At 36.2% G+C, this 25,989-nt stretch overlaps 1 protein-coding gene across 1 annotated transcript; it reads right to left on the reverse strand.

Moving 5' to 3' along the window:
• Positions 1–1,379: 1,379 nt before the first annotated feature.
• NCAPG (non-SMC condensin I complex subunit G) lies at positions 1,380–25,989 on the reverse strand. Its single transcript, XM_054633244.2, has 21 exons — positions 25,794–25,989; positions 24,965–25,174; positions 23,874–24,102; positions 22,454–22,599; positions 21,476–21,560; positions 18,036–18,228; positions 16,391–16,540; positions 14,279–14,419; positions 13,146–13,269; positions 12,352–12,441; positions 12,018–12,197; positions 11,457–11,567; positions 10,797–10,916; positions 9,055–9,291; positions 8,546–8,727; positions 5,708–5,882; positions 5,106–5,267; positions 4,194–4,365; positions 3,079–3,165; positions 2,562–2,637; positions 1,380–1,728 (listed from the first exon to the last, which is right to left on the reverse strand). Exons 1-21 carry the CDS (start codon positions 25,902–25,904, stop codon positions 1,602–1,604), a joined length of 3,108 nt encoding a protein of 1,035 aa, XP_054489219.2. The 5' UTR covers positions 25,905–25,989; the 3' UTR covers positions 1,380–1,601.

A 25,989-nucleotide genomic window follows, 5' to 3' on the forward strand; every position in this document is an offset into this window, starting at 1 on the left:
AGAAGCTTTTATGGATTTTTCTTTGCTCCTGCTTTATCTCAAAATTCATTTTAAGAAAAAGTAAGAGTGGACTAGCACCAGTTGCTCAGTGTAGTAGTGCTTAAAGAACAAACCACTCGAGAGGACGGATGAGAGAGAACTTGAATTTAAAAAAAACCCAACAACTAAAGCCCCAAGGAAGCTCTTGTAACTTAGAAAATCAACTATACACTTTGCCCATTTCAACTATGTTCAGGCAGCATTCAAGGGGACAGAAAGCATCTCTGATCTGAAGTGGCTGCACGTACACAAACTCATACTACAACACAATTTGGGGATTTAAAGAGTTACCAAAGGACGGAGATCAAGACGTCAAGATTGTGTTTAAAATTACAAAATTAATTCATCATAGTTACAGAAGCTTCTAAATAGAGCAAATACCAGCAGAAAAGTGTGTCATGGCAGTTTGCAGTTTGACAAGTTTCCAATCCCTCTGTTTCCTATATGCAAGCTTGGAAACAGCAGAATAGTTTGGGCATTACACTTTAGGAATACTAAATTTCACTTGTGTCCCTAAGTCGTTCCTAAGAATTACCAAAGATCATTTATATCATATTTACCAGTTTAAAATGCAAGTTCCCTAAAGTGTGCATTTGGCATCAATAGCTGAGACGTGCATGTGGAGCAGTAGAGTGAGCTGCTGCCACTGCTCTGCAATGACCCCACTGTGACACAGACACGGCTGCTGCTGCCAGTGACCCTGCTCAGCCACGGTGACTGCGGAGTGGTCACGGCCTCATCTGCTGTCCTCTGCAGCTCCTGGCCATTCCCACCTTCTGAACTTCAGAGCTACAAAGAGCTAACAACTGGATACTGCTGAAAAAAAGACACAACACTGACCTTAGAAGATTTCATTTTTTGCCCCTTCCCTATTTAAATACTCCTTTCCTTACCAGATCTTATTTTGTACCAAAAGTATTTTTATGCTTTTAGAAAAGCACGTCCCTGATTCTATATAACAAAGTCAGCATCAGTAGATTTCAGTATGGTTTGTAAAATCAGTTACTCAGTTCTACCACTTTGACATTGTTTAATTGTTTAATTAAGTGGACACACACCTGCAGAAAGCAGAATTCCCAATTAAGATCAACTCTTTTACATTAACATGAATAGTAAGTAAGTATCTGCTGACCAGGTTTTACTGTTATGAAACCTTATAAAAATGAAGAAAGTGGATGCTGTAAAAGTGGGTACATTCAAAATTGCTGCCATCACAAGCAACCACTGCTACTGTTAACTATCAAAACAGCTTTAATTATGGAATATTTAGCACCAGCAGCAATTTCTATTTTCAGGTAAGATGCATTCTTCTCTATAAAGAAAAAGAAAAAACATCCAAGTTGTGTCCAGGTAATATTTTAATCTATTTTTATTACATGAATGAGGGACTTTATATCAGGAATTACAAGAAATACAAGCATCTATTTAAAAAAATAATATAGAAATGTAGAATTATAAATGATTCATATAAAAGGAACAAATATGACTAGCAAGAAAAAAATCTTATTTTCAAGTCTGATGTTAACTACCAGTGTTGACAAAGGCACTTTCTTCTCCTGTCTTCACTCATCTGTTTCCTCATTTAACAGTCTGGAAAGATTCATTCGGGTTTTCTCCAGTGCCAAAGTTTTTGCTCGTCTCTGAGGCCTCGAACTTGACACTGGGACTGGTTCTGGAATTTGATCACAACTGAAACACAGATTGTTTAAGAGTTAGGTAAAAAAGACTAAAACTGAAGAGCTTTTATAGGAACAAACTTGAAACATGGTCTTAAAGAGCAAAAATCCTTCTTACCAATTAAACACTTCTTATTTTTTGAGAATATATTGGTATTTTCAAGTGATACAGCAGTATCAGTAAAGATAACCACGTGATAAGGAGTTGCAAAATCAGATGGAATCAAATTCCTCCAAAATTAGATGGAATCAAAGCAAACACATTAAATAGGCAAATGGGAGAGACTGACCCTGGTCACAATAAAGTCCACAGTAAATGGATTACTTGCTTAAGAAAGATTTGAACACAGCTGAAAAGTACAAAGATGATGTTGTTTTAATGCTTATATCCTGCAAAATCATAAGGGAAGAAATCCATTGTCTATATTCACTTCTCAGTCATTTCTAGATGCTTGTCAACTACATGTTGGATAACAAACAAAACTGTGAGGGGGAAAAAGAATTTAAATTTAAAACATTTATACTTCCACAGAACAGATTTAAAAAGGCAGAAAAAACTTAACTGGAAGAAGAGCAATAATGTAAACCAAAAATGTGAATTTTTTCAGCTAGAATATCTGTTAACACACAAAAGGTATGTTCAAAAAATATTAAAAGCTCCTTTGGCAGAACCTGCCACTGTTTCAAAGGTACCAGTTCAAAGAAATTTTTTTCCTTATAATATTATCAGTGTTTTTGGAACAGAGAATATCAAAACATATATGTCTGGGAAAGAAAAACATTTGAATTAAATTTCCTTGCTAGAACAGACATCATAGTTTTGATGGTGGGGAGAGAAGGATTTACCTTTCAAGACCGCGTTTTACACTTGCACCAGTTTTTCTTCTGCTCACAGACCTCACTTCTGACGCTTTCCGCTGTCCTAAGTATAAGCAAAAGTCTTTTTTCATATCTTGATATCATTTATTTTCTTGAACTAGTTTTGTATCTACTTTTCTTCAGTCTTTGAAATTGCATCTAACATAGAAATATTCAGTCTGCACTGATAGAATATGGTCACAAAAAGCCAACAACCCAAACCCCACAATTTTCTCCTTCTCACAGGAACACCTGTATGTTACTGTCAGTGGCTGTGGCTGGGTTATCTGCAAGCCTGTAGCCAGTCCTTTTTTCTTTCCTGAAATCTCTGTTATTGGGAGAGGCTAACAGCACAAAAATTTCCAAAGAACAAACAACTTTAATCTTTTAACAAATACAACTGTGAATCTACAACAGAGTATGAATGGCTTTCCCATCTATACATTCACAAAAAGTTAGTATGAAATTATTTTATTAAAAACAACTAATATTGTAGCCAGTGTACCTCTGCCAGTTTTGCTTCTTGTGGATCTTAATTTTGCAGTTTCTTTAACTTCATTAACTGGAGTATGAAGAGCATCTTCATTATTTTCTGTTAAACAGAGTAACAAATGCAGAACTCATAAATTAAAACTTGATTATCTTAAATACCAGGATTTTAAATTTTGGCTGCTACGTTAAAAAGCCACACAACTGAACCTCACTTTTTCTTTAAACCAGAAACTAGCTAATAAAGCTAACAGGAAGTTTAAAATGTCACTCAGCTGTAACTCCACCCCAGCAAAGGTCAATAATACATAAACTATTCTTGATGACTATTTAGCTCCTTCCACTGTGTTGGAAGCTGAGCAAGCAGGACAGAGGATCAGCTTGTGTGAACAGGGACCTCTTTGTGAAGCTCAAGAGGAAAAAGGAACTGCAGGATCTCTGCAAGTTAGCAGGTCAGGCTTTCCAGGAAGATGACAGAGCTGTGTTCATACACGTGGGGAGAAGGCACCAAAGGCCAAAGTTCAATTACAGCTGAATGTGGTCAGTGTTTTGTGAGATAATAAAGAAGGACTTTTGAAAGTACAGTAAAGGAAGGAGAAAATCCAAACAAAACACTGGATGAACACTTGATGGTTAGTCACCTGACTAGCAGGACTAGAGAAAAAAGCAGAGCCATTCAGTGCTGCATTTGCTGGATTCTTTAATATTACTGATGGAGCTCAGGCTGCCCAGTCCCCTGAATCAGAGGCTCATGAGCATGGGAACAGTGATTTTCCATTTGAGGACACTGATAAGGGAGCAGCTCCAAGAGCTGAATGTCTGTAAGCTGAGCATGAGCCAGCAGTGGCATCCTGGCTGGCACCAGAGACTTTGTGGGCAGCAGGTCCAGGGCAGTGACCATTCCCCTGCACTCAGCACTGATGAGGCCTCAAACCCCATGGTCAGTTCTGGGCCTCTCACTGCAAGACAGACATTGAGCTGCTGGAGTGAGTCTGGAGAAGGGCAGTGGAGCTGGGGAAGGGGCTGGAGCACAAGTGATATGGGGAGTAGCTGGAATTGCCTCCCAAGTCCCGTTACTTCTTATTTTTGTAATATCTAAACAATTCATTGAATTGCACGCTCCTTAATTACCTTCTTCATTGTGAACAGTATTTTCAGACTGTGTGATGTCTCTTTCCTGTGTCCTTTCAGACAGACCTGTTTCCTCAGTTCTTCCAGAGTGGTTTTTGCCCACATTGGGATCCTTGGTTAGTTTCATATGGAGCTTCTCAATAGCTCTTTGACAAGGTTTATCTTCCACTTTCTGGAGAGCAGACATTTCATGTTAAACGCTACTTGAATTTACAACTATTTCTTTTATCTATAAAATTTGCTTACTAATAGGATTAGGTGAAATTACTGCATAAAGGATACATTGTGTGATATGAAAGTGACCAGTCAAGCTAAAAGAAGATAAACTTTCTCCATCAATACTAACACTAAAATACCATATGCCCATCGTGGGTTCAGCATTCTTACCAACATTTCTATATACCATTGTGTTCATGTGCCACACTTCCAAATTTCAATTTTTTCCATAATAATAAAAGCACCAAAGTAAAACTGTTGTAATCCTTTCCTACTTCATCTTAAATCAAGCATCCTTTTCATGTTGCCTAATGATCTTCCCATTATACCATAAGTTTAGGTGTAAAATTTCAGCCATTAATAATTAACTAAAGATAAGTTGCAAAACTGCAAGACTTAATACTGAAATTTATTTTAACTTAAAAATAATAACTACACCACAGTTAACAAAAGAACTTACTGTACTGCAATGTATCAAGTCAGGCACACTGTTTCAAGATGCTTATACTGTCTGTGGTTTATGCAGTGATATCAGCTCAGATTATTATAAATTATTCAAAAATCAATTTTCAAAACTGTTTAGAAGATAAATTCCAGTCGTATGGTCAAAGTAAACAAAAGGCCTATTTTTAGGGGTATCAGAATATTAGACTACTAATGATTAAAAAAGTAAGAACCATGCTTTTTATGTACTACCTCTTGAATCTCATCGAGCAGCACCAGCAGATTCTCTGTAGAAGAACTACTGAGTTCTAGAAAATTTAAAGCTCTTGCATAAATACGGACATCTGGTGCAGTTGGGTCTGCCAGGATTTCATTGCAAATTTTCATGGCTAAAGTATCATGCACTGTTAACTCCTGCAAAGGAAAGAAATCAGGTATCAGAAATTTTGCTGGGAACTATTTTTACAAGAGACAACAGTGAGAACAATCTGATTTAAACAGTTGGCTAATTTTACACAGCAAACATCTTCCTAAAATGCACTATTTTCAGTACATTCACCAACTGATTTTTATAAATACCTTCCACAACATAAACAATTAGCCATGTGCAAGTTCCTACTTACATTTTTTAATTTTAAGAGGGACAGGAAATTTGGGATGGAGGGGAAGAAAAGGGAAGGAAAAGGGGAAGAAAGTTTCAAGCTAAAAGACTTCATTACCTGAACAGGCACTCATTTAATCCAACTGCTGACACTGGGAATCCCACAGAGGCCCTGACAGGTAGCAGTAAACTAAGGGGGAGTAGTTTTTAATCTGCCACAAGTGCTACTTTCCAACACTTTAATACATTGTACCTGATAGTCCTGAGACTTCTTGGACTGACATTTCAGTCCACTTGGTCTGGTCAGATCCACGAACAGTTCAGAAACATTACTGACATCTATTTCAGCCAAAGGTGATGTTGCAGGAGCATTTAACAGTGTTTGCAGAGTGGGAAGATAAGCTTCTTCAAAGCACTCCTGGTTGGACCTGTTTCAATGAAGTCAAATATTAGTAGCATAATAAGACAAAATTAAGTTTTCTCTTCCATGATGAAAGTTCACTGACTTGTACATCAATCAAAGCAAAGTGGGAGCAGCCAATCCTGGAAGCAACAGCCAGCAAGATCAAGATATCAAAACTGCTTCACAGTACCATTTGAAATTTTAGCACATGGTATTTCAAAGGAGTTTTAAGTAACGCTTCCTTCCTCTGAAGAATTTGAATATTCATCCTGACTACTGAAACTGATACATACAGGCATGTTCTATCTTGAAGGACAAGAGAAAAAATTTCCATAAATACATTTCTCTAATTCATTTTCATAGATTAATCTTGTTTTTTGCTCATTCCTCCTTTCTGCTAGCATATTTCTTTGGGGGTACTTCTCATTGTGTAGGAAAGCAAGGAAACTTGGCAAAAAAGTATGCAGTGGTTAACAGGATTTTTGGAAGAAATACTTGTGATTTTTTTCTCAGAAGAGTTCCTAACTCCTGCCAAGCAAGCCTAAAAATCATGTTTCACTTGGTCGTGCAGCAAGTTGTCTAGAAGTGTGGTTCCACAAGACTTGTCAAAACAATTTAACAGTAAGATGTCAAAAAGTACAAGGTACAGTTGAAGTGAAGCCTTTACTTTTGCTGATATTTCTATTAACTTCCTATTTGAACCCAAATAACTACAGGAGAAAACCAAGAAAGCAAGTAACTTTTTAAAAAGCAGATTATTTGCTGCTGGATTACGGAGCAAAATCAGCTGACAAAAAAAATCCTTTTGAGCACTACAATTGGCTACAAAAGAACCAAAGCAAGAACTCCCCCTTTCAGCAGCTTTAATGCTTTATATTGGCTCAAGCATTACTGAAGGATCATTCAGATTATTCCCTGTAAATGGAAAAAAACCCCAACATCTCTAAAAACACCCAGGCACAAGGCAGAAGCTTCTCCTCTTATGCTGCCTGCAAGTTTAATACACTATAAATACATTCCATGAATAAGAATTGTCTCTATTCTAGCATCTCACATCACACTTCCAACATGACAGATAATTTAAACAGGATCAAAATCTCTTCCTCAGAGTTCAAATATTTCATTTCAAAAAGTAAGCCTCTTGATTATATCTGTGACCAGGTGGAAAGATTAACAGAGCAGCACCCAGAAAAAAAAAAATGGTACTTTAAAATTCTGTGAGAGATCAGTATCAAATTTAGGTATGAGCCTCCACCAAATCTCATTTATTACCCAAATTCTCCTTTACTGAATGGCAACTTTGCAGACAAGTTCTGAATTACACCTGGTATTTAATAATTCACTTCTAATAATCCAGTATCTGTATTATTAGAAGAAAGTAAATAACTCAACTTAAAATGGACCATTTGTGATCCAGGATGCAGACAATGTTTTGAGACAGAAAAGAAATAAGATTTCCTAACTAAACAGAGATTCTAATCAATGAGCCAGACTAACACATAGGATATTTTTCTCCACAGATTTTTCTGATTTTTGCTTAACACATACACCATGTTATTTTTTCAAGAACACAATCATCTATGAGATGCCACAAGAAATTGCTTCATTTATAAATGATGTGGAAATACATGGGACTACTCAGGTGGGCAATCACTTGAACTCTCAAAAAAAGAGAATGAAATTCACAGCATCAGATGACATTCACAAATAAAAGATTATCAATGTTAAAAGGTTAAATTCATTACTCATTATCAGAGATAGTGGAAACATATTAAATCAATTTTTCTGTTACTTTCATAAGCATTTTGAGTAGGGAAACGTCCATTCTATGAGAAATTGGGTCTTTTTCTTCATTTTTTTTTCTGACAACAGCAAATACCACATTGCTTAGGGGTTTTTTGCCTCTTCAAGACAACTCCCCCTTGTATTACTCCTCTTAATGTGGCAATGTACAGGCCACAAAAATTTAATTTAATTTGTTTTGAAAAATAGGTAAGGTAACTTAATTTAGGTGTCATAATACACCTAAATTAAAACCTAACTATAAAAAAGCAGATAAATACTTAGTTTGTTCTAACTTAATAAAACCACCAGCAGCTACTGAAAAGTAAGCCTTCAGCAGCAGGTAAAAGGAGATGAGAATTGCTATTTAAGGTCTTATTCCCTTACATAAACTCCCTACCTCCTTTGTCCACCACCAAAACAGGAGATTTGAATATGCTGTGAATTTAAATTGGAGTATTCCTTGGTTCAAAAACAAACCAAAAACAAACCCCAAACCACAACCCAGCAGCCTGCTGCTTTGATAACTGCTTTTCTTTTGAAGCATTCCTGCTAGCTACTTTTTAGTGACACATCAAAGCCTACCTGTAGTGCTCAACACCATAAATAAGTAAAGCACATATTTTTAAATTAATTTTATTCAATCTCTTTGAGAAGAGTTTTGATCGTAGGCTTAGGAAAGGAAAAAAGAAAAGGAAGCCACATGGAAAGCCATTAATGGAAAGTCTTCAGAATGGTCACAGGTTGAGATTATGTACTTTCAAAAGCAATAGGCATAGGAGAGTGAATTAGATGTCTAAATCTAATTTGCATTTGTGCCATTTCTACTAGTGCAAGACCAAAAAAGGTTCCTAAAGCTGCTAAATGAATTTATATTGTCATAAAACAAATTACAAAGATCATTACCTATCTGCATAAGCAAATAAAGGGAAGAAAACTCCCAGGCAGTGTCGGAGCCGAGTATCCTCTTCAGTCACGGGATTGTACCACAGCAGAACGAGACGAGAAAGGAGCTTGGCACTGCTCAGCCTCCTAGAGAACATCAGCTTGGCAATGCCTTCTGCAGCTTCTGTCCTCAGCTCTGAAAACTGAACAAAGGGCTCATCACATACACCATACACCAACCTTCATGTTTTTCACTAATACTTTACTGCAATAGCCTATACCCTGTCTTACCAATCACTTCTCTACATTCACTTATTTCCACTGCAAATAGAATGCAAAGCTGCTCAAGGGTAATCTTAGCCTGTACCAGTGACAAACTTGTAGTCATTTTCTAGGACAGGTATTTTAATATTAGACCATTAATTTCAATTCACATCACATAATATTCCCAGGCAACCTAATGGGATGATAAGCCATCTGCAAAAATAATTTTAAAACAAAACTAAGGCAAATTTTATAACATTCCTTACCTTGCTGTCTAAGAAGCCAGACAGAAGCTTCAGAAGGCTGTGAACTGTGGCAGTCTCCTCTTCCTCCTCTATTGCTTCACTTTCATCCTCACCATTTTCAGTTCTAATGTGTGCACTTTCACTTTGAGAGTCATTGCCTCTTCTGGTTTTAAAAGGCTCAATTCCAAACAGTATTAGTAGATCAAAGATTGCCTTTAAAGCACTGAGCTTTATCTTTATGTTGTCTATTTGCAAAACCTAGGTTTAATAAGGAAAATAAACATCATGTTCCAGTAGACCATCAATCTTGAAATTAGGCATAATAAGATTTTTTCTTTAATAAGATTGGTTATTTTGGGAAACTTTTTATAATACTTGAACCAATTTTCCAACTTTGTATTATTAACCTAAATTTGTAATACAATCTGAGAAATAATTTATTAAGTCATCTATGCAATTTGCACTACATAAAATCAAATTAATTTCACTCATGGAGTGAACATCCATGTATGAGATGTAATTTTATTGTTCAACCCATAAACAGACACTGGACAAACAAAGTCTATTTGCCTGTGGTAGCTGCAGAGTGTTAGGCATTACAGAAATATAGCTAAACAAAAGAACAGCTTAATTAAAATCATGGAATGTAAAAAGACAACAGGGACCAAATGAGTGACAAAAGTCAAAGTTACATAGGTTACTATAGGTATTATAGTTCAAATTCCATGCAAGTCAAACCATGCCTCAAGGGTTAGCCGAGAGATTCTACATCTGTTTAGTCCAACACCCTGCTTCTGATTGCAGCCCACATAGAGATTGTGGGATTTACAATCTGCAGAAAGATTGCTTAACTCAAAAATTTAAGTTACTGAAGTAACTGAAATCCTCTCCAAACAAACTTTTTTTTTTAATGCGACATACTCAAAGCCAAATTAAAAACAACAGTAAATGTTACTTTTTTAGGAACCCAAAGCTCTCCTACTATGACTGACAACTCTACTATCTTGTCCGAGCCAAGCACATCAGTTCAACTCCTGTTGTCATTTCTCCAATGTCTGCCTGAACACACTCTTAGAAAAGCACAGTTACCACCCACACTTCCCTCAAATCCAGGATCAAAAACCAGGGTTAACAAGTGTCATATTTGATATCATTAGCTTGCTATCACAACAATCACCACAAGGTTGGGAACTGTGGATATTACAGCATCCAACAAGCTCCATATCCACAGATGTTTGGCCATGCTATTGTTGGTTTGAATATTGCTTTATCCTCTAGTTAACAACTCTTCCTTAATCCTTAATATAAACATATTAATTACTCAGAATTTAAATCAGACACCCAGTATCACAGGAAGTATGCAACAGAAGTGTGAAAACCATCAGACACATTATTAGTTTGGTTTCCCAATGAAAGCTTAAAGAATCCTACAGCTTCTCTTTTCTGTATTGAGTAACAAATACATGACAGATTTCACCCAGATTTGGAAGAGAAAGTGAGACTTTAAAGATAAGGAATTCCTAGAAAATTTTAAGACAACAAGTGACCTTACAAAGGTAAAATATGCTACTATCAAGATAAACTGAATCTTATCAGACATCAGAAAAATCTACAGGAAACCACACTCTCCAGATCTTCAGAAAATCAGGAATTACTGGTTCTCAAAGAACATTACTATGTATGATAGCTTGTTAGAGATACAAGACTAGATTTATTTACTAAGTCACAAAGACTATAATTTCACTTCTTATCAGACATTTTACCTGTAACAGCAATGGAAGCTGTTGTTGGGCAAATTCTTTGTTCTGAAGAGTACAGCAACCCAAACACAGAACTGCCATATTTCTCACAGCTGGGTGGACATTAGTTATACCTGGAAGTATCTGAAAACAATAATATTAAACTTTATAGACAAAATACATAAACTGAAAACAAAACTCTGCCTACTAAAATGTTACCCTGAAATTAGAAATAATTTATTTTGATATAGTATTAGAAAATGGCAACTATCAAGTACTCTGTTTATCTAGATATAAACAGAAGCAGATTGAATACGTTGTTTGAAATCAGCAACAAAATAATGGCAAAAGTCACATGAGTGTTCTGCTTTGTATTTGTTTTTAATAAATACTTGTTTTCAAACAAAACTGAGTTGATCACTCTGGGAAACAAAAAAACCAACACACAACAACAAGCCTAAACATTTCTTCATAAAAGACATTAACAGTCTTGCAGAGAAACAATACACAGTTCCAAGTTAAGAAATACAGATGCCACTTTGATGTACTTGAAATAGTTCTGAGGAGACAATTGTAAAAATCCACACAAAAAACCAGACTAGATACAGTATGAACAATGCAATGGCATCATTTAATATTTTTGCATTTACTAAGGAGTTCGAGTTATTTTGCATTCCTACGTACCAGAGACTGAATGATTTCATTGATGGTTGGACCGATGCCTTTAGAAAGAGACATGATCTTCAGAACCTCGTAGCACATCATCAGACACTTCAACAGTGTTTCAGGATCATTCTTCAGGTTGGTCAGGGAAAAGAGAAAAACATTATTAATACAAATTCTGGCTATGATAAGAATGGGGCCACTAATCAATTTGACCCTACCCAAATAAACTTTTCCTGTCCACTGCACATGTGTTGTGCAAGAATATTAGTCATCATCTGTCTATAAGCTATGATCAAAATTAATTCCTTTTTATATTTTCAGTTAGTTAAGAGTAAAAAGAGTAAGAACAAGACTGCAATTTTTTTTTTCTAGAGCATACCATCAGCTTCTATACAATTTATCTTTTGCTAGAGCATACTATTGGCTTCTATAATTGCAGAAGAAGAATACTAATACCATAAATATTTGATTTCAATTTTTAAAATGTATTTGAGACAAGGCCAAGCTACACTTTCTTTTAAAATTAAGAATAAATTTTAAAACATAACCAGCACTTAGGAATACAGGAAAGGAAGAGACCTTCTCCACACGCATTTCTTTAATTTCAGGTTGCTCTGCTGTTTTTATCAGATCATTTTTTGTGTGTTCCAACTCAGTTATTTTCTCTTTTAATACTGATGCTCTATTAAAATCCTGAAGAGTAATGCATTCTTCCAAAGCTTGTTTTGCTTCGACAAGTTTCACTTTTATTTCAGCCAGCTGAAATACAAAGTAAAAAGAAAATTAACATAGTAACCTCTGCAGTATTAGCCAGTGATACCCTATTGACACTAGCCAATATTAACCTACTATGTAAAACTCTGGGTGATTAAGTTTAAAAAAATATTTTTATTATTAACTCAAATCTGCTCACCTTAAGCTCCCGCTTTCTTATTTCAGCAGCATCAATAGGCTGGTCAATTGCAACAATTGGCTCACGAACTTCTGATATAATTTCTGCAATCTATTGTTACAAACAGTATATTAGTGCCATTAATTGCAGTCCAGATATATACTAAGCATTTCACTTTTCCAAATTTAAAATATTATCTTTCTGAAAAAGTATTCCACATCTATGCAGTTTCTCTTATCAGCTGGTTCCCTGTAAATAATCCTCAATTTGAAAACACTATGTTACCATGAGCACATTTCAATCCCATTTTTTCCCATCCAGCTGGGTAAGCAAGGAACAAGAAGACCTTAAGCACCTATGTGAGTTAACAGGAAGGAAGAGAAACATGAAACCTGGAAATCTACATCATCCTCACTTTGAATGTTTTTGTCAAAACACTTTGCATCTAATACAATAAAATATTCTGGAACAGGCTACTGAAGTGTAACACATTCCTCATGGGAGGACTGCATTTACAACACCAGTCACATCTTTAAACATAAAGCTCTCTAGAAAACCACAAAATACAGCTATGCCTAAAACCAAAATGACAACAAACAACAACAACAACAAAACAAACAAAAAAAAAAACCACAAAAAAAAAAAAAAAAAAACAAAAAAAAAAAAACAAAAACAAAAAAACACCCCAACAAGCCAAAAAACCCAAGAGAGAAGGAGACAATATTTAAATACTGATATTTCTTTTACAATGCTTCATAAAGGCTGTTTGATTTATGGGGAAGACAGACTAGAAACAAGCTTTTACATTTACTTACAATTTGAATCCTTCTGTCCTCATCCTTAACAATACTGAGCAATCTTTCAACAAGCAGAGGTATAAGTGCTGCTGAAGTTGAAGGTAAAATGAGAATCTTTTGTAAAATAACTAGCAGATGCTTTCTGGATTAGAGGAAAAAAAACAAACAATGATTGCTTATTCAAGAAAATGGAAGACATAAAAGTTACTATCCTACCAACTTGGAGATACTGTGATGAAGATTTCATAATACAGTATGAAACTTTTGTCCATAGCTACATTAACTGCCAAATGTATCTTCTTACTTAGCAATGTTTGTCTTTTACTGATTTTACCTGTTTTCTTTTGATTAGAAAATGCTGAATTTTTTAATAATATATCCCTACCATCCAAAGAAAAGCCATACCAGCAAAAACAGTATCAATACTGCAGAATGCTTTCATGGAAATTATCTGACTGAAAACATTAAAAAAAAAAAAAAAAAGAAAGAAAAAAAGAGAAAGAAAGAAAAATACAACTTAAACTATCCTGCCAGTCTGGCACACATTGACACATTCCAGTGAGAGTTTGAAATTACTGCTGTGTTTATACTATCACAACTGTAAGTTTTCACAAAATGCCTGTGATGGTATGAATTTTCAAATTCGTTTGCTCTTCTTAATTCATACCAAAAGGCTGTTAAAATTATAAGAATGACTCAGTTAACACAATTTAGCCTGGCATCTAAGATATTTGTAGCCTTTTAGGCCTTAGCAGTTATAGCTTAAAAACACAAGAAACAAACAGGCTACTTGCTACAAGTCATCTGTGGTGAAGCAATACATTTTTCTCCCTTTATTTTTTACATACTATACTCCAAATAAGCAGTTCTGTAATTTCATAATCTCAATGATATATTACAAAAAGAACTGAATTTGTTTCCCCTAACAATGCTGAATCAGAATTAGAACTTACATTTCCATAAAAGTAAGCAGACAGTATTTGGCACAATGTTGGGACCAATTCCACTAAGGAGACTGCTTTCTACCCCAGCTAGCATTAGAACTGTATTTTATCTGTTTGATCAGGTTCTTTTCCAAGCAGAGGTTCTATACCTGTCCTCAGGCAAGAGTGTCTTAAGCTCAGTAACACAAATTTGATATTTGAGTTTACCTTCCTCCCTCTTCCATGGTATCCATGCAGCCTATGATTAGAATCAGTTGCTGGCCTATGAATTCTTTTGTCATCAGGTTTTCAAAACAATTGAAGTCTTCTTTTTGTTCTTCACTGAGAATTGGCATATTTTGAAGATAACTGAATCCAAACACAACAGATATAATTACATTCAGGTTCACTGTTGGACAGTAATAAATAAGTAAATAAATAAATACACTCCAAACAAATCCAAATATCCACTCCTGCTCCACCCCAATAAAAAATCCCACCACTTCTGTGTCCTGTAAAAACAAGTGGTTAGGTTAGGTACAAACCTTAAAAATTAATGATTGTGTTCTTTTCATAGATTATTTTTTGTTAAGTTATGTATACCAAATAATGTACAGTTTCAAAATAATGCACTTCATTTCAAGAAATCCCTTTTGTGAATGTAATACAATAGGAAATGTGATTTCAGTTCTGTAAAAATGCATAAAGGTAACATCTTAGGAACAAATGTATAGATACACCATTTTTCTTACTATTTTCTGCATATTTAGGTACAATGTATCTTTTACAAGTTCAGAATTGTAATATTGCCTACAAGACAAAATACAAGAAAATCATGGAAGTGTACAGTGATGTCTTAATCTGATTAAATATGTCATCACAGAATAATAATCTGTTATCAGATACATTCAGCCATATAGCATGGAAAGTGTAATCAGTTTGTTCCATTTCTTTATTTTTCTAGACTCAATTGTTTTTTTATCAAAGTTTCATCTATCAGTGAGAGTTATGCATGTTCAGAAAATCTGAAGTGAAACATCAAGTACAAAATTCAATATCATAAAATACAATTCAAATATTGACATGAGCTGTGAAAAATACGCTTTTTTCTACCTCAGCTTTGTAGATACTTTTCAGTAACAGCTTGTTAATTTTAGCAAATTTATACAATTTCTTCAAATTTAGGATAAAAAACTTCACACATAACTACTATTTAAAATCTGAAATGAAAGTTGTTTCTGATCACTTAATAATAACCTGCAGCAGGTAACAGTGCATATGGGAAAGCAGCACACAATCCTGCTTTTTCCTGAAGTCCCAGTGACCGACAAGTTCCTGCTCCTCCTAACCAACACCCTCACAGTGCACTGCACAACTGTACCCCTGAAAACTGAGAACTGAAAATCTTACCTGAAACAACAATGAGGGCTTTAACAGTTCATACCATAAACAATTACTAGTAAACCTGATTAATTTTAGGCTCACCCTGAAGAGTAATGTAACTGAAGGCACTTTGAGTAAGATTGGATGAAAACAAAACAAATGTTCTCTGAAAGAACAGATTTTTTGGAAAATAAATGTTTCATGGACTGTAAAATGAATAATGAATGAATAAATTTATACCCACCAGACTGGATATACATTTCCAAACTAAGGAAGCACAGATGCTTCTTTTATTAAATGTTTATGAAACATGTTAACACATTCCACACTGAAAAGTAGCAATGACTTCTGTAATCACTACCAGTATGCTACACCCAGTACAGTGAGAAAAGAATATGCATATTTTTAACTGGGAACATCCATCAATACAATGCATTTTTCAGCATATCTGATTTATTATCATTTCAGGAAGGTTCACTGTTTTACAGGTACAGCACCTCAGTTAAGATTTCCCAGCATTATCCATGCTCAGAAGCAAATTCTGTTCAAAATTCCTGAACATTCATTTCCACCCTCCTGCAGTGGGTTAAATAACTGTTCTGTAACTGCTCATTTGGCAGCTCTGTCACTGCCTTCAAACATAAGTTTTAGAAAGCATGTCTGCCTAAGCAGGCAAAAGAGAAGGGAAGTTTCAATTCAAAAATGCTTCTCTTAGGGACAGCAGCAAAATTTTACTTTATTTTCACAAATGACAACACTGGAAGAAGTGTCAATTTCTGCAAGCTTGAAAAAATCTCCCAAAAATCTTTTCAAAAAAGCAAAGAAAAGCTAAAATCCCTGGCAAGCACAGTTTTGGATTTGAAGAACACCTGAACACTTGAATAAAATAAATATTCTCTTATTTAAAAATAAAAATATACTTTAGTGGTAAGAGATTTATTTTTAAATGCAATGTACCTCAATAAATAATCTGCGTATATAGCTGGTTCTGGCAACACCTGTTCCAATAAAACTTCACCTTCTTCACCTTTTGATTTTAGATATTCACAAAGACATCTCCAATATAACACATTCTCAGCTGTTAAATCCTCCACTGGAATCAGCTTTCTAAACAAAAATAAAAAAAGCAATATGAAGAGATGAATCAAAGAGTCTAAAATAATAAATACACAGAAGTATTAGAAAATAAGAAATAAATATTATTTCCTAAAATGCAAATAAAACTCCATCAAAGGTACTCCCCACAGAAATAGTTAGAGATGGAGAAAAATCACTTCCTCTCTCTTGAGGACACAGAACTCCAGAAGCCATTCACTATATTGCCCTTCTCAGTATTTTAACTCAAGGCTGCTCAGTTTGCAGAAACGTTCTGCCCAACCCTTCAGACCACCTAGAGCAACCAGCCAGGTACTTTATGAAACATTGTTATCACTGCACTAGTCTGGAAAACTGAACACCATTAAACCACAGAAATGCAAAACAGCATTAAAATATTTTTTCAGCTTCTCTGAATTCTTTCTTCCATTCTTAATACAAGATCTTGAGACAACAGTAGAGTAGCAATCACAGTATGTCAAATGCAAAATCTAATACAACTTTTTCTCAGCAACTCTGTAAGCCCATCATCCATCTGCCATCATACACAGATCATCCATCATGAGATCCCCACTCCTTTTTAGATCCATAGTATTTTTCATGCCAAGCATGGAAATTAGTCTTTGTTTTTGAAGCAGAACATTAAGTTCTGCATTCATTCTACTTCAAAACAGAAAAGACTCTGCAGTGGTACTTTTTACTCCCTTGAATCCCATTTTACTTGTAAACTATCAACAATTTTTGTTTTGTTTTAGATTGCTCACATACAAAACAAACAAAAACACAGCCAAAAACACCCAAGGCAACATGCAGATGAAAACTGATCTTTTGACAGATTCTCATTAATCTGACAGGTCTTTATTTAAAAGTAAATTTAACAAACAGAAACCACAGACAAAAAATCTAGCCATTTACCATTCTGATACTCCATCATTCAAGCTGTACTCAGAAACTTCATACAAAAACAATCCTAGTGGTTTCCATAAATTAAATTAATGTAAGCTTCATTATAAACTGACTAATTTGACTTACTTTTCAAAATGTCATTAGTCTAAGAGATCTGGTACTTAAAAAAATCTCAGCCCAGTTTTTCAGAATGGAAGCTTCATTTTGCTCAGGACAAAGGTCAGATCAATCAGAACGAAATGATTTTGAAGTGTGGTAGGAGTCTAATCTCAGATGATGAAATTAAGTGACTGATTGTCACTGATTAATAAGCAATAGCAAAATCTTAGTCTGTTATTATGGGAGAAAATGCACAGTATCACATGAAGTGCCTTGCATTCTGGTTAGTAGCACTACAGATGTTTCGAAATCAGTGGATGGTACATGCACTGCACTCCAAAGCTATAGATGTGGGCCTGTCTGGCTTTAAAAAGCATCAATAATAGTGAAATAACTTTCTTACAGTGGAAATGTGCCAGTATCTTAACAGGTTAAAAGGAATTTAGTTTTATATTCTCATAGAAAACACTCATCTTTTGGAAATGAAGAACGCTCTGCATACCTGCTATCAAGGTTTTTACAGTTCTGAATGATGTCATGAAGTGGAGATAATGAAAACATAGCATTTAGTACTGGGATGGCCACTTCTGGGCAATTTTCTACATCCAGTCTATGAAGCAATTCTAAAACATCCCCTTCAGTGAATTGTAACCAGGCTTGAAGTAGCTTCTTCTTCATTACCTCCTTAACAGCATCTAATAATACAGGAATTCAAACAGTTTAAAACAAAGTTTAAAAAATATCACATTTTAAACATACTTTCATAAAACATGTTCCTATAGAAGTCTTTTTGCATATGAAGCTATTGTACAATTAAACTTAACATTACCTTAAATAAAGAAAAGCCCTGTTGAGCAAGAACTACCTGGGGTACACCCTTTTTTTGAGGCAATGTAATTTTTCCCCTCACAAGGAATTTAAAAAAAAAAAACAAAACCTCTATCCAAAAAACTTTTACATTTAAAGACAGCATCTCAACCCAGAAAACCTACAAACCACAAACTCCTGTAGAAGAAATATTCAAAATTAGAATCACAGAATAGGAAAGACTGGGAGGGACCACAGTGGATCATCTGGTCCAACTTCCCTGCACAAGCAGGGCCATCCCAGAGCACATGGCACAGGGCTGCATCCAGACACTTCATGAATACTTCCAGTGTGGGAGACTCCAGAACCTCTCTGGGCAACCTGTTCCAGTGCAAGGTCACCTGCACAGTGCAGAAATTCTTCCTTGTGTTCAGGCAGAACATTGTGTGCATCAGTCTCTGCTCCTTGTCTCTTGTCCTGTTGCTTGGCAGCACTGAGCAGAGCCTGGCTCCATCCTCCTGCCACCCTCCCTTCAGACACTGACAGACATGGGTGAGGACCCCTCCCAGTTTTCCCGAGGCTGAACAGGCCCAGGTCCCTCAGCCTGTCCTTGTAACAGAGATGCTCCAGTCCCAAACATTCTGGGTAATAAGCATTGTTACATACTTGCTCTGTTTCAGGAGTCTTGGAGGCAGGATACTACCTGAGAACTGACATACAGAATTCTCATGCTATTTCAATTATGTGAATGGATTATGAAGTTCACATATGATACTTTAACTCCCTACTCAGCACTGCCACAAGAAACAATTCCTGGATCAAGAGAGTACTACTTAATCAATGAAAAAATATTTATGGGAACATTAGGAATGTATACATCTTTAAAGCACTCACCCAGACTTAAGCAGGGAAGTTGAAAGGCTAAGAGTCTGGTGGAGATAAAAACATAATAACTAAGGAGCAAAACAATTTTGCTCTTTCAGAAGACAATATCCAGTATAAGAGAAACAAAATCCACACACACTGACAACATTCATCTTTCCTCTTATATGTAACTCATGATAATAAATGCAGCAGTTAAATATAGTTTGGAGTTCAAAAAGAATGGTAAAAAGGCCTTGAAAAAGCTACATTATGGTCCTAAGGATAAGAAACCTCTCCAAGAAGGTGAAAAGCATAAACTAGTAGAATACAGTACAATGAGAGCTGAACTCATCCTGAAAAGCATAACTAAGCACAATGTGGATTATGTACTCTACACCTTATCTAATTATAAGCCCTATAAGTCAACATGGAAAAACATCCAAAGTTTCAATGTATGTACTTTGAATGAGCAGACTCCTCACTTGTTACCTCAAGAGTTACCCAGATAAGCAAATTCAATAAAGATATATATATCCTTCACAAGAAAGATTGATGTATCCTTCAGACTTACAGGATTTGCAATACAGAATAGCCAATTTGGAATACAACCTATCCCACCTGGCCAGGAACATATGATATCAGTCAAACTAAATACCCTGGCAGATGTTCCATACCCTGTGATTCTAGATGTCAAGAAAAAGTCCTCAACAGCTGGGATGTAAAACCATCCTAAGGTGGAGACAGACACTAAGAAAGTATCTGTCCTGAATCATAAAAGAAGACACTTCTTTATGTTGAACTCACCAATATCACCAAAAAATAGGTCATGCAGAAAGGCTGTACTTTTTCTTTAAAGGAATACAACAATTACTTGTTCCTGACAAGTGAAGGATCACATGAAAAGTCAGGGAAAGTAGTTTCCTCCCCAGTTTGGAAAGATTACTAAGAAAAATGCATTCATCCTAAGAAGTATCTCTCAAAACCAAGGATTACTGGGGGAGTGGTGGCAGCCAGCAGACAAGAAGCAACTAGTTAGATAAAACAGAAAACTAGTGTATCAATAAGAAACAGTAATTCAGAACATGGGTTTTTCAATGCTGGACTTCAGAAAGAGAACATGGCAAACTTCTGTAGGCTACTACAGACCAATTCAGCATAGGTGGGGCAAAGTGACTAAAACTTCCTATACAGAAGGAGGTGGTCTTTCTAAGTGTAGTTCTACACAGCATAAAAAAGGAGTCAGATGATTGTCTCTTCCTTTCCTGTCAAGAACAGAATATGATCCCCAAAATTAGCCAAAAATTATAGCAGATCAATAAAAACACATGCATGCATGACACACCTTAAAGAGCTCTAGTCCCCAGTACTTCACTCCTATTTTGTAAGTGAATATCCACATAGATCATAATTCTCACAATTCCCAAGCAGCACATCATTCAGCAAGGGAAATTCTCAGAGTAAAATTCACCTTAGTGCAGGCTTTCCAATCAAAGCAGGGAGATTACACATCAGCACTCAGTAAAACTGCTAGCTTCTATTGTGAAATTCATGCATACAATTGCTGCTCTTGGGCAAAACAAAAAAACCAAAAGGGTGTTCTATGTAGGCAGGCCAAAATTGTCTTGCTCAGATGCAGGTGATGTGTTCATCTTTTGGCAACACCATGACACACAATTATGGGTACATTCTGAATGGCTCTTTCTATAGAGTGATACAGCACAAAAGACATTAAAAAGAATAAAGCTGCCCCATGGTGAAATGCATAAGGCTCAAAGATTCATTAAAAAAAATTCAAGCTAGTTAAACAAAAAATTAACCAGCTGAAAAGATTTCTCTCTGAAGGCACATAGGAAATATTTTCAAACTGATATTAATGTTCACATTTAAATTCTTTAATACATTTATTAATCACAAAAATATCTGTAACGTAGCATTTCTGAATAGACCAAATTAATTACATTTATCTAATTCTGTGTTTACTTACTTTTTTTTTAATTTTAATAGCATTTGGTCCTATTTTAAAGCTCATTGTCTTTCACGTTTTTTGAAAGTGCAATTCTTTTCTGGTTTGTTCACTATAAGGAGCCTGGAAAAATAAAGCAGCAAGCAGATTTCATGTGTCTAAACACTTCCTGGTACCTCATTACTCCCTTTGAGCTCCTTATTATTGCCATCACAGCTTCTGCATACAGCACCCCAACATTTTAAAATCAGAAAGTATTCTCTCTTTAACATTAGTATTAAGATGTTAAGAAACTTATGGTCTCTTACCAGATCTGTCATTAAGTCCTTGTTGCAACAATTTAACCCTCTGTGCTATTGTCAGACCTCTCATGTGAACTTTTTCAGCCAAAACCTTAAAAAATATTAAGACATTAAAACACATTTCCACATATGATAACAAACGATCCCATTATCTACCTATGGTTTTACACTTAGAGTTTTAACCAAGAAATCTCTAATACCTATACCAACAGTACTGCACCAACAATTAACTATCAATCCTTGTGCATGGAAGAAAATGTAAAGTAAAATAAACAATAAAATTAACACATAGTTTAGAAGCTCATCAGCTCTGCTTGAATGTAACACCTGGACATGAAAACTATCCTCTCTCTTTAAAGTGCCCAAGTAATGAATACCTACAATAAATTGCAGAACTTAGTACTTTCCTTAAAAAGCCACTAACACAGAGATTCAGTTGAAAAGACCAATCTAACCTAAGATAAAAATGGCAGAAGACAGTTCTGTGTGAAAAAATGGAACATTTTGTTTCAAGATCTCCCGTAAGATGCCTGCATAAGGAACAGACACGTTAGCACGCTTTCTTACCTCTGCATGTAAACATGAATAACAGTTGATACTTCCCAAATTTGCAAAACCAAAACCATGCCATTTTTTACTACCCCTGTGGTCCTAACATCCACTATGCAATAACAGAGAAACAAATTTGCTTCAGTAACAGAATGCATAGAGAAAAAACAACTGACTGCATACATAATTTATACTGTTACTACCTGATCTTCAACAGACAAATTCTACCACACAAGTAATTTCCATCAGGAAAGTTCTACAGTCAAGTTCAGCAGTTTTAACTAGAAAACTTGGATTAAATCCGCCCCTCTCAAAATTTTGGTAAATGAAAATAAATTATTTAACTGTTCTTAGTGGTAAGTGAAATATAATCAAAGATTGAAAGCCTTTTTCCTAAGTCAGCCTTTGAAATTAATGGTAAGTGACCCAATTTACCTCATATGCCAGCTTTCTGACAGCCTCCTTTACATCCATGGTGCGGCCTACAATGATTGGCAAAGTCCTTTCTGAGGGAGCGATACATGACAGCACAGCACGTCTCACATCTGAGTTGGAGTCATTTTCAAGCAGTGTGCTGTAAACTGAAAATAAAATAGTCATAATGACGCTTTCATACGAGTTTGAAACATAGAAAAACAGAAAATACTTTAAAAAAAAAAATCAGCAGCTGTTACAAACCCCCTCTCCTGCCCTGCAGAGCTGATAATTTAGGAAACAGATCAGGGTCTCAACCCCAAGATTTTAAGGTAGCTACATGCTGAGCTATGATGTCAAAAGAAATAATGTTTGCAATCATAAGTAAGATCTTCAGGTAATAACTCCAAAAATTGCTGCTCTAGATCTCACCCATAAATAACCACTTTGTCATTTACTAGCAGAAAAATAAAACATTTCCAAATATTGGCTCTGTAAGACCTCTTTTCACTAGTTGTACCTTTTCATTATCTTTTGAACTAGATCCTCAAATTTTCCTATAAATGGAAAACTGCAATCTCCATTAAGCCTACCAAAACTCTTACAGCAAATCCCTCACATTGCTCATGCTCTTTTATTATATTCTTGAACCTTACTCAAAATTCAAAGCAATTATAAATTTAGTTTAATCACAGTGTACACAAATTCATCTTGCTCTGTGAGACAATGATTTACTATGAAATTTATGTGCTCCTAAATAAGTAACCTATAAACATCACATAGAAAATAAAATTTAAAAGAAGCTCCCTTAACAACAGAAACCCCCAATTAAGTAATTCTTCACAAAAGGCAATATGTAAAGATTAATCAGGGCACAATTTAAATACCAGCTCTGCTGGTACAAAAGTATACTTTGTCAACCTCGAGGCAAAGGAAATGGAAACTTAGGCAAGAATGATACAATACACAAAGAAACCCTCAAACATCATCAAGATCCCTGCCTTGCAGAGATGCTGATCCCTTCTAGAAAAGTGATCATAATTTGAGACAACAATAGTTTTTCTCTATCATCTCTACACTTCTAAGAGTTTTGTACTGATTCAATTAACAGTACTATAGGGTCCTTAGAGGGCTAGAACTGAACATGTATTATACCTCCACTCTAGCATACAACACATTTTCACAAGCCTACTTCTACATTCAGTCCAGAGCAGCCTGAGCCCAGTGTGACTGTCTAGCAGATCTCTCCTAACAGCTGTCCTTTCCCCTTGAACACACATCTTGCATCTTCCAACTCCTCTAGCAAAGTTTCACAGTTTATGTATTATTACAAGATTACCCTCAAATATCCACTTATTCAATGCTCAAAAAAAAAAAAAAAGCTTTGAACTACTTTAAAGTAATGTAAATTAGACAAAAGTGAAAGACCAATACTACTTACTATTAACAACAGGGCAGGCTTCATCCTTAGGATCTTGAAGTCTTGACAGGGCCAAGACAGCTTGAATTCTCACACTTGGAAATTTATCTTTAAGTCTAATCAGCATAGCTCCATTAATTTTATCAAATAAGTCATCATCAATCTCAGCATTCTCTGGCATATTTCCCAAAATCTTATTAACAAGCTGACAGGTTCGAAACCTCACTGCATGGCTGTTGGCATTGTGAGACTTAGGGAAAGAAAAAAAAGGTATTTTTATAATCACATTTTTTTCATTTCCATCATAAAGCTATTAATATGCACATCTAACTGCCTAATATTCTACAGAATAAATGAAATATGCACTTCTACATTTCAAGAGCTTTTCCAATTTAATTTTACTTTTAATCTCAAAAAAGTCACAGAACTGAAAAGCAATTACAGCCCATTGCCTGGACCAGTGACTCTGGAAAATCAGCAGTGCCTTCACAAAGGAAGCAGCACGCTGACCACTGCATGCAGCCTGCAGTGCATCAGCCAGCTTACTGCTCTGCCTCCACAAAACATTAGAAGGAGAAAAAGACATTAGCAATTATGATTAGTTATCTTAGGCCTGATCCATAATCTTACCATGGAAAATCAATAGCTTAGGAAAATGTAATTCTATTTGTGTCTATATGCTGTTGGAACTGTTTATCTTTCTATGTAACACTTGCAGTAAGCACAAAGGAATAGTACATATGCCAACCACAGTTGTACAGATCTTTTCATATTTTTGTTATCAAAGGAAGAGTATAAGTTAATTTCCACCACACTCCCACAATTTCATGCTTATAAATATACCTGACAGTCATATAGGAGAACTTTCATTTTTCTCAAAAGCCCAAATTTTGAAATCCAGTTGTTGGATTATTGCATGTGATGTGGTGGATCTTTTTGTGTTGGGGGAATGAGGATGGTGTTACGTGTCAAGCACTAGCTTTGTTTTGCTTTCACTTTTTAAGTTCCAATTTGTAGGTTTTGTCAGGTAGCAGCAAGTTTTCCCCACTGCAAAAAGTTTCCATTTGCTATGTTAGAAACGTTAGACATTCAAGAATAAATGTTAACTGTACCTCAAGCAGAAATTTAAACACATAATTTAGAAGTAAATTATCTTCTTCTCCCTCCTCACTACCATCTTCTTTCTCCGTCTCATAGAATGAAGTAACAAATCTAGCTGCAAAATTGATCACTCGCTCCACTGCTGGTTCCCGCCTGTAGATTATCATAGCATACTTGAGGAAGTGAATGAATTTTTCATTAAAGCTTTCTTTATCATCCAACTGGGAAAAAAAAAAAATCAAACCACAACAAAAGATAACTATCCGGTTCATCTTTCAAAGCTGTACCACAGAAAAATAAAGTAAGTGGGCTTACAATTGACAGCTTCCAATTGAATTTAAATTTTTAAAGGGCTACAGCCAGCGGTCGGGACACACCCGCTGTCGTGCTCCCCTCAGTGAGTATTTTGCTATAAACTAATTACACAGCAGGTACATTGCAATCGGGGGTTCCACCAGGCCGACAGATTCCAGGACAACAATCAACACCCCGTCCATTATATCCTGTGTCACACCCACACCTCGGGCACCCGAACACCTTCCCACCTTCCCGCGGCATCACCAGCACCCGCGGGCAGCTCTCACCGCCGCGCTCGCAGGAGACAACTGGGCAGAAGAGTCCAGCAGCCTGCTTTTGCGGCATTTGCGTGGGGTTTTTTGGGGAGGGCTGGGGTTCTTTTTGTTTGCTTGCTTGTTTTTAAGTCGCGGGCTCTCCTTAGGCACACTGGTGTTCGTTTTAGGGGAGCACTGCGGAGGCGGCCCCCGCCCCCCGGGGGACCAGAGGAGCAGCCGCTGGGGCCCTCAGCTCCCCCCGCGCCGGGCCGCCCGAGGGCAGCCGTACCTGAGCATAAGTGCTCTTCAGAGCCACCACGAGCTTCGCGTGGTTCTGGTGAGGCTTCTGGGCCAGCTGAAAGGCTTCCTGGACCTGCAGCAGCTTCTTTCTGGCTCCCATGGCCGAGGAGCGGCTGCGGGACCGACCCCTCGCAGCCCCGCGCGCGCGCCAACAACGGCCGCGGCGTCCGCGCGCGCAGCTTCAA

The sequence above is a fragment of the Agelaius phoeniceus genome, chromosome 4 (assembly GCF_051311805.1).
Source record: "Agelaius phoeniceus isolate bAgePho1 chromosome 4, bAgePho1.hap1, whole genome shotgun sequence".
NCBI lineage: Eukaryota > Metazoa > Chordata > Aves > Passeriformes > Icteridae > Agelaius > Agelaius phoeniceus.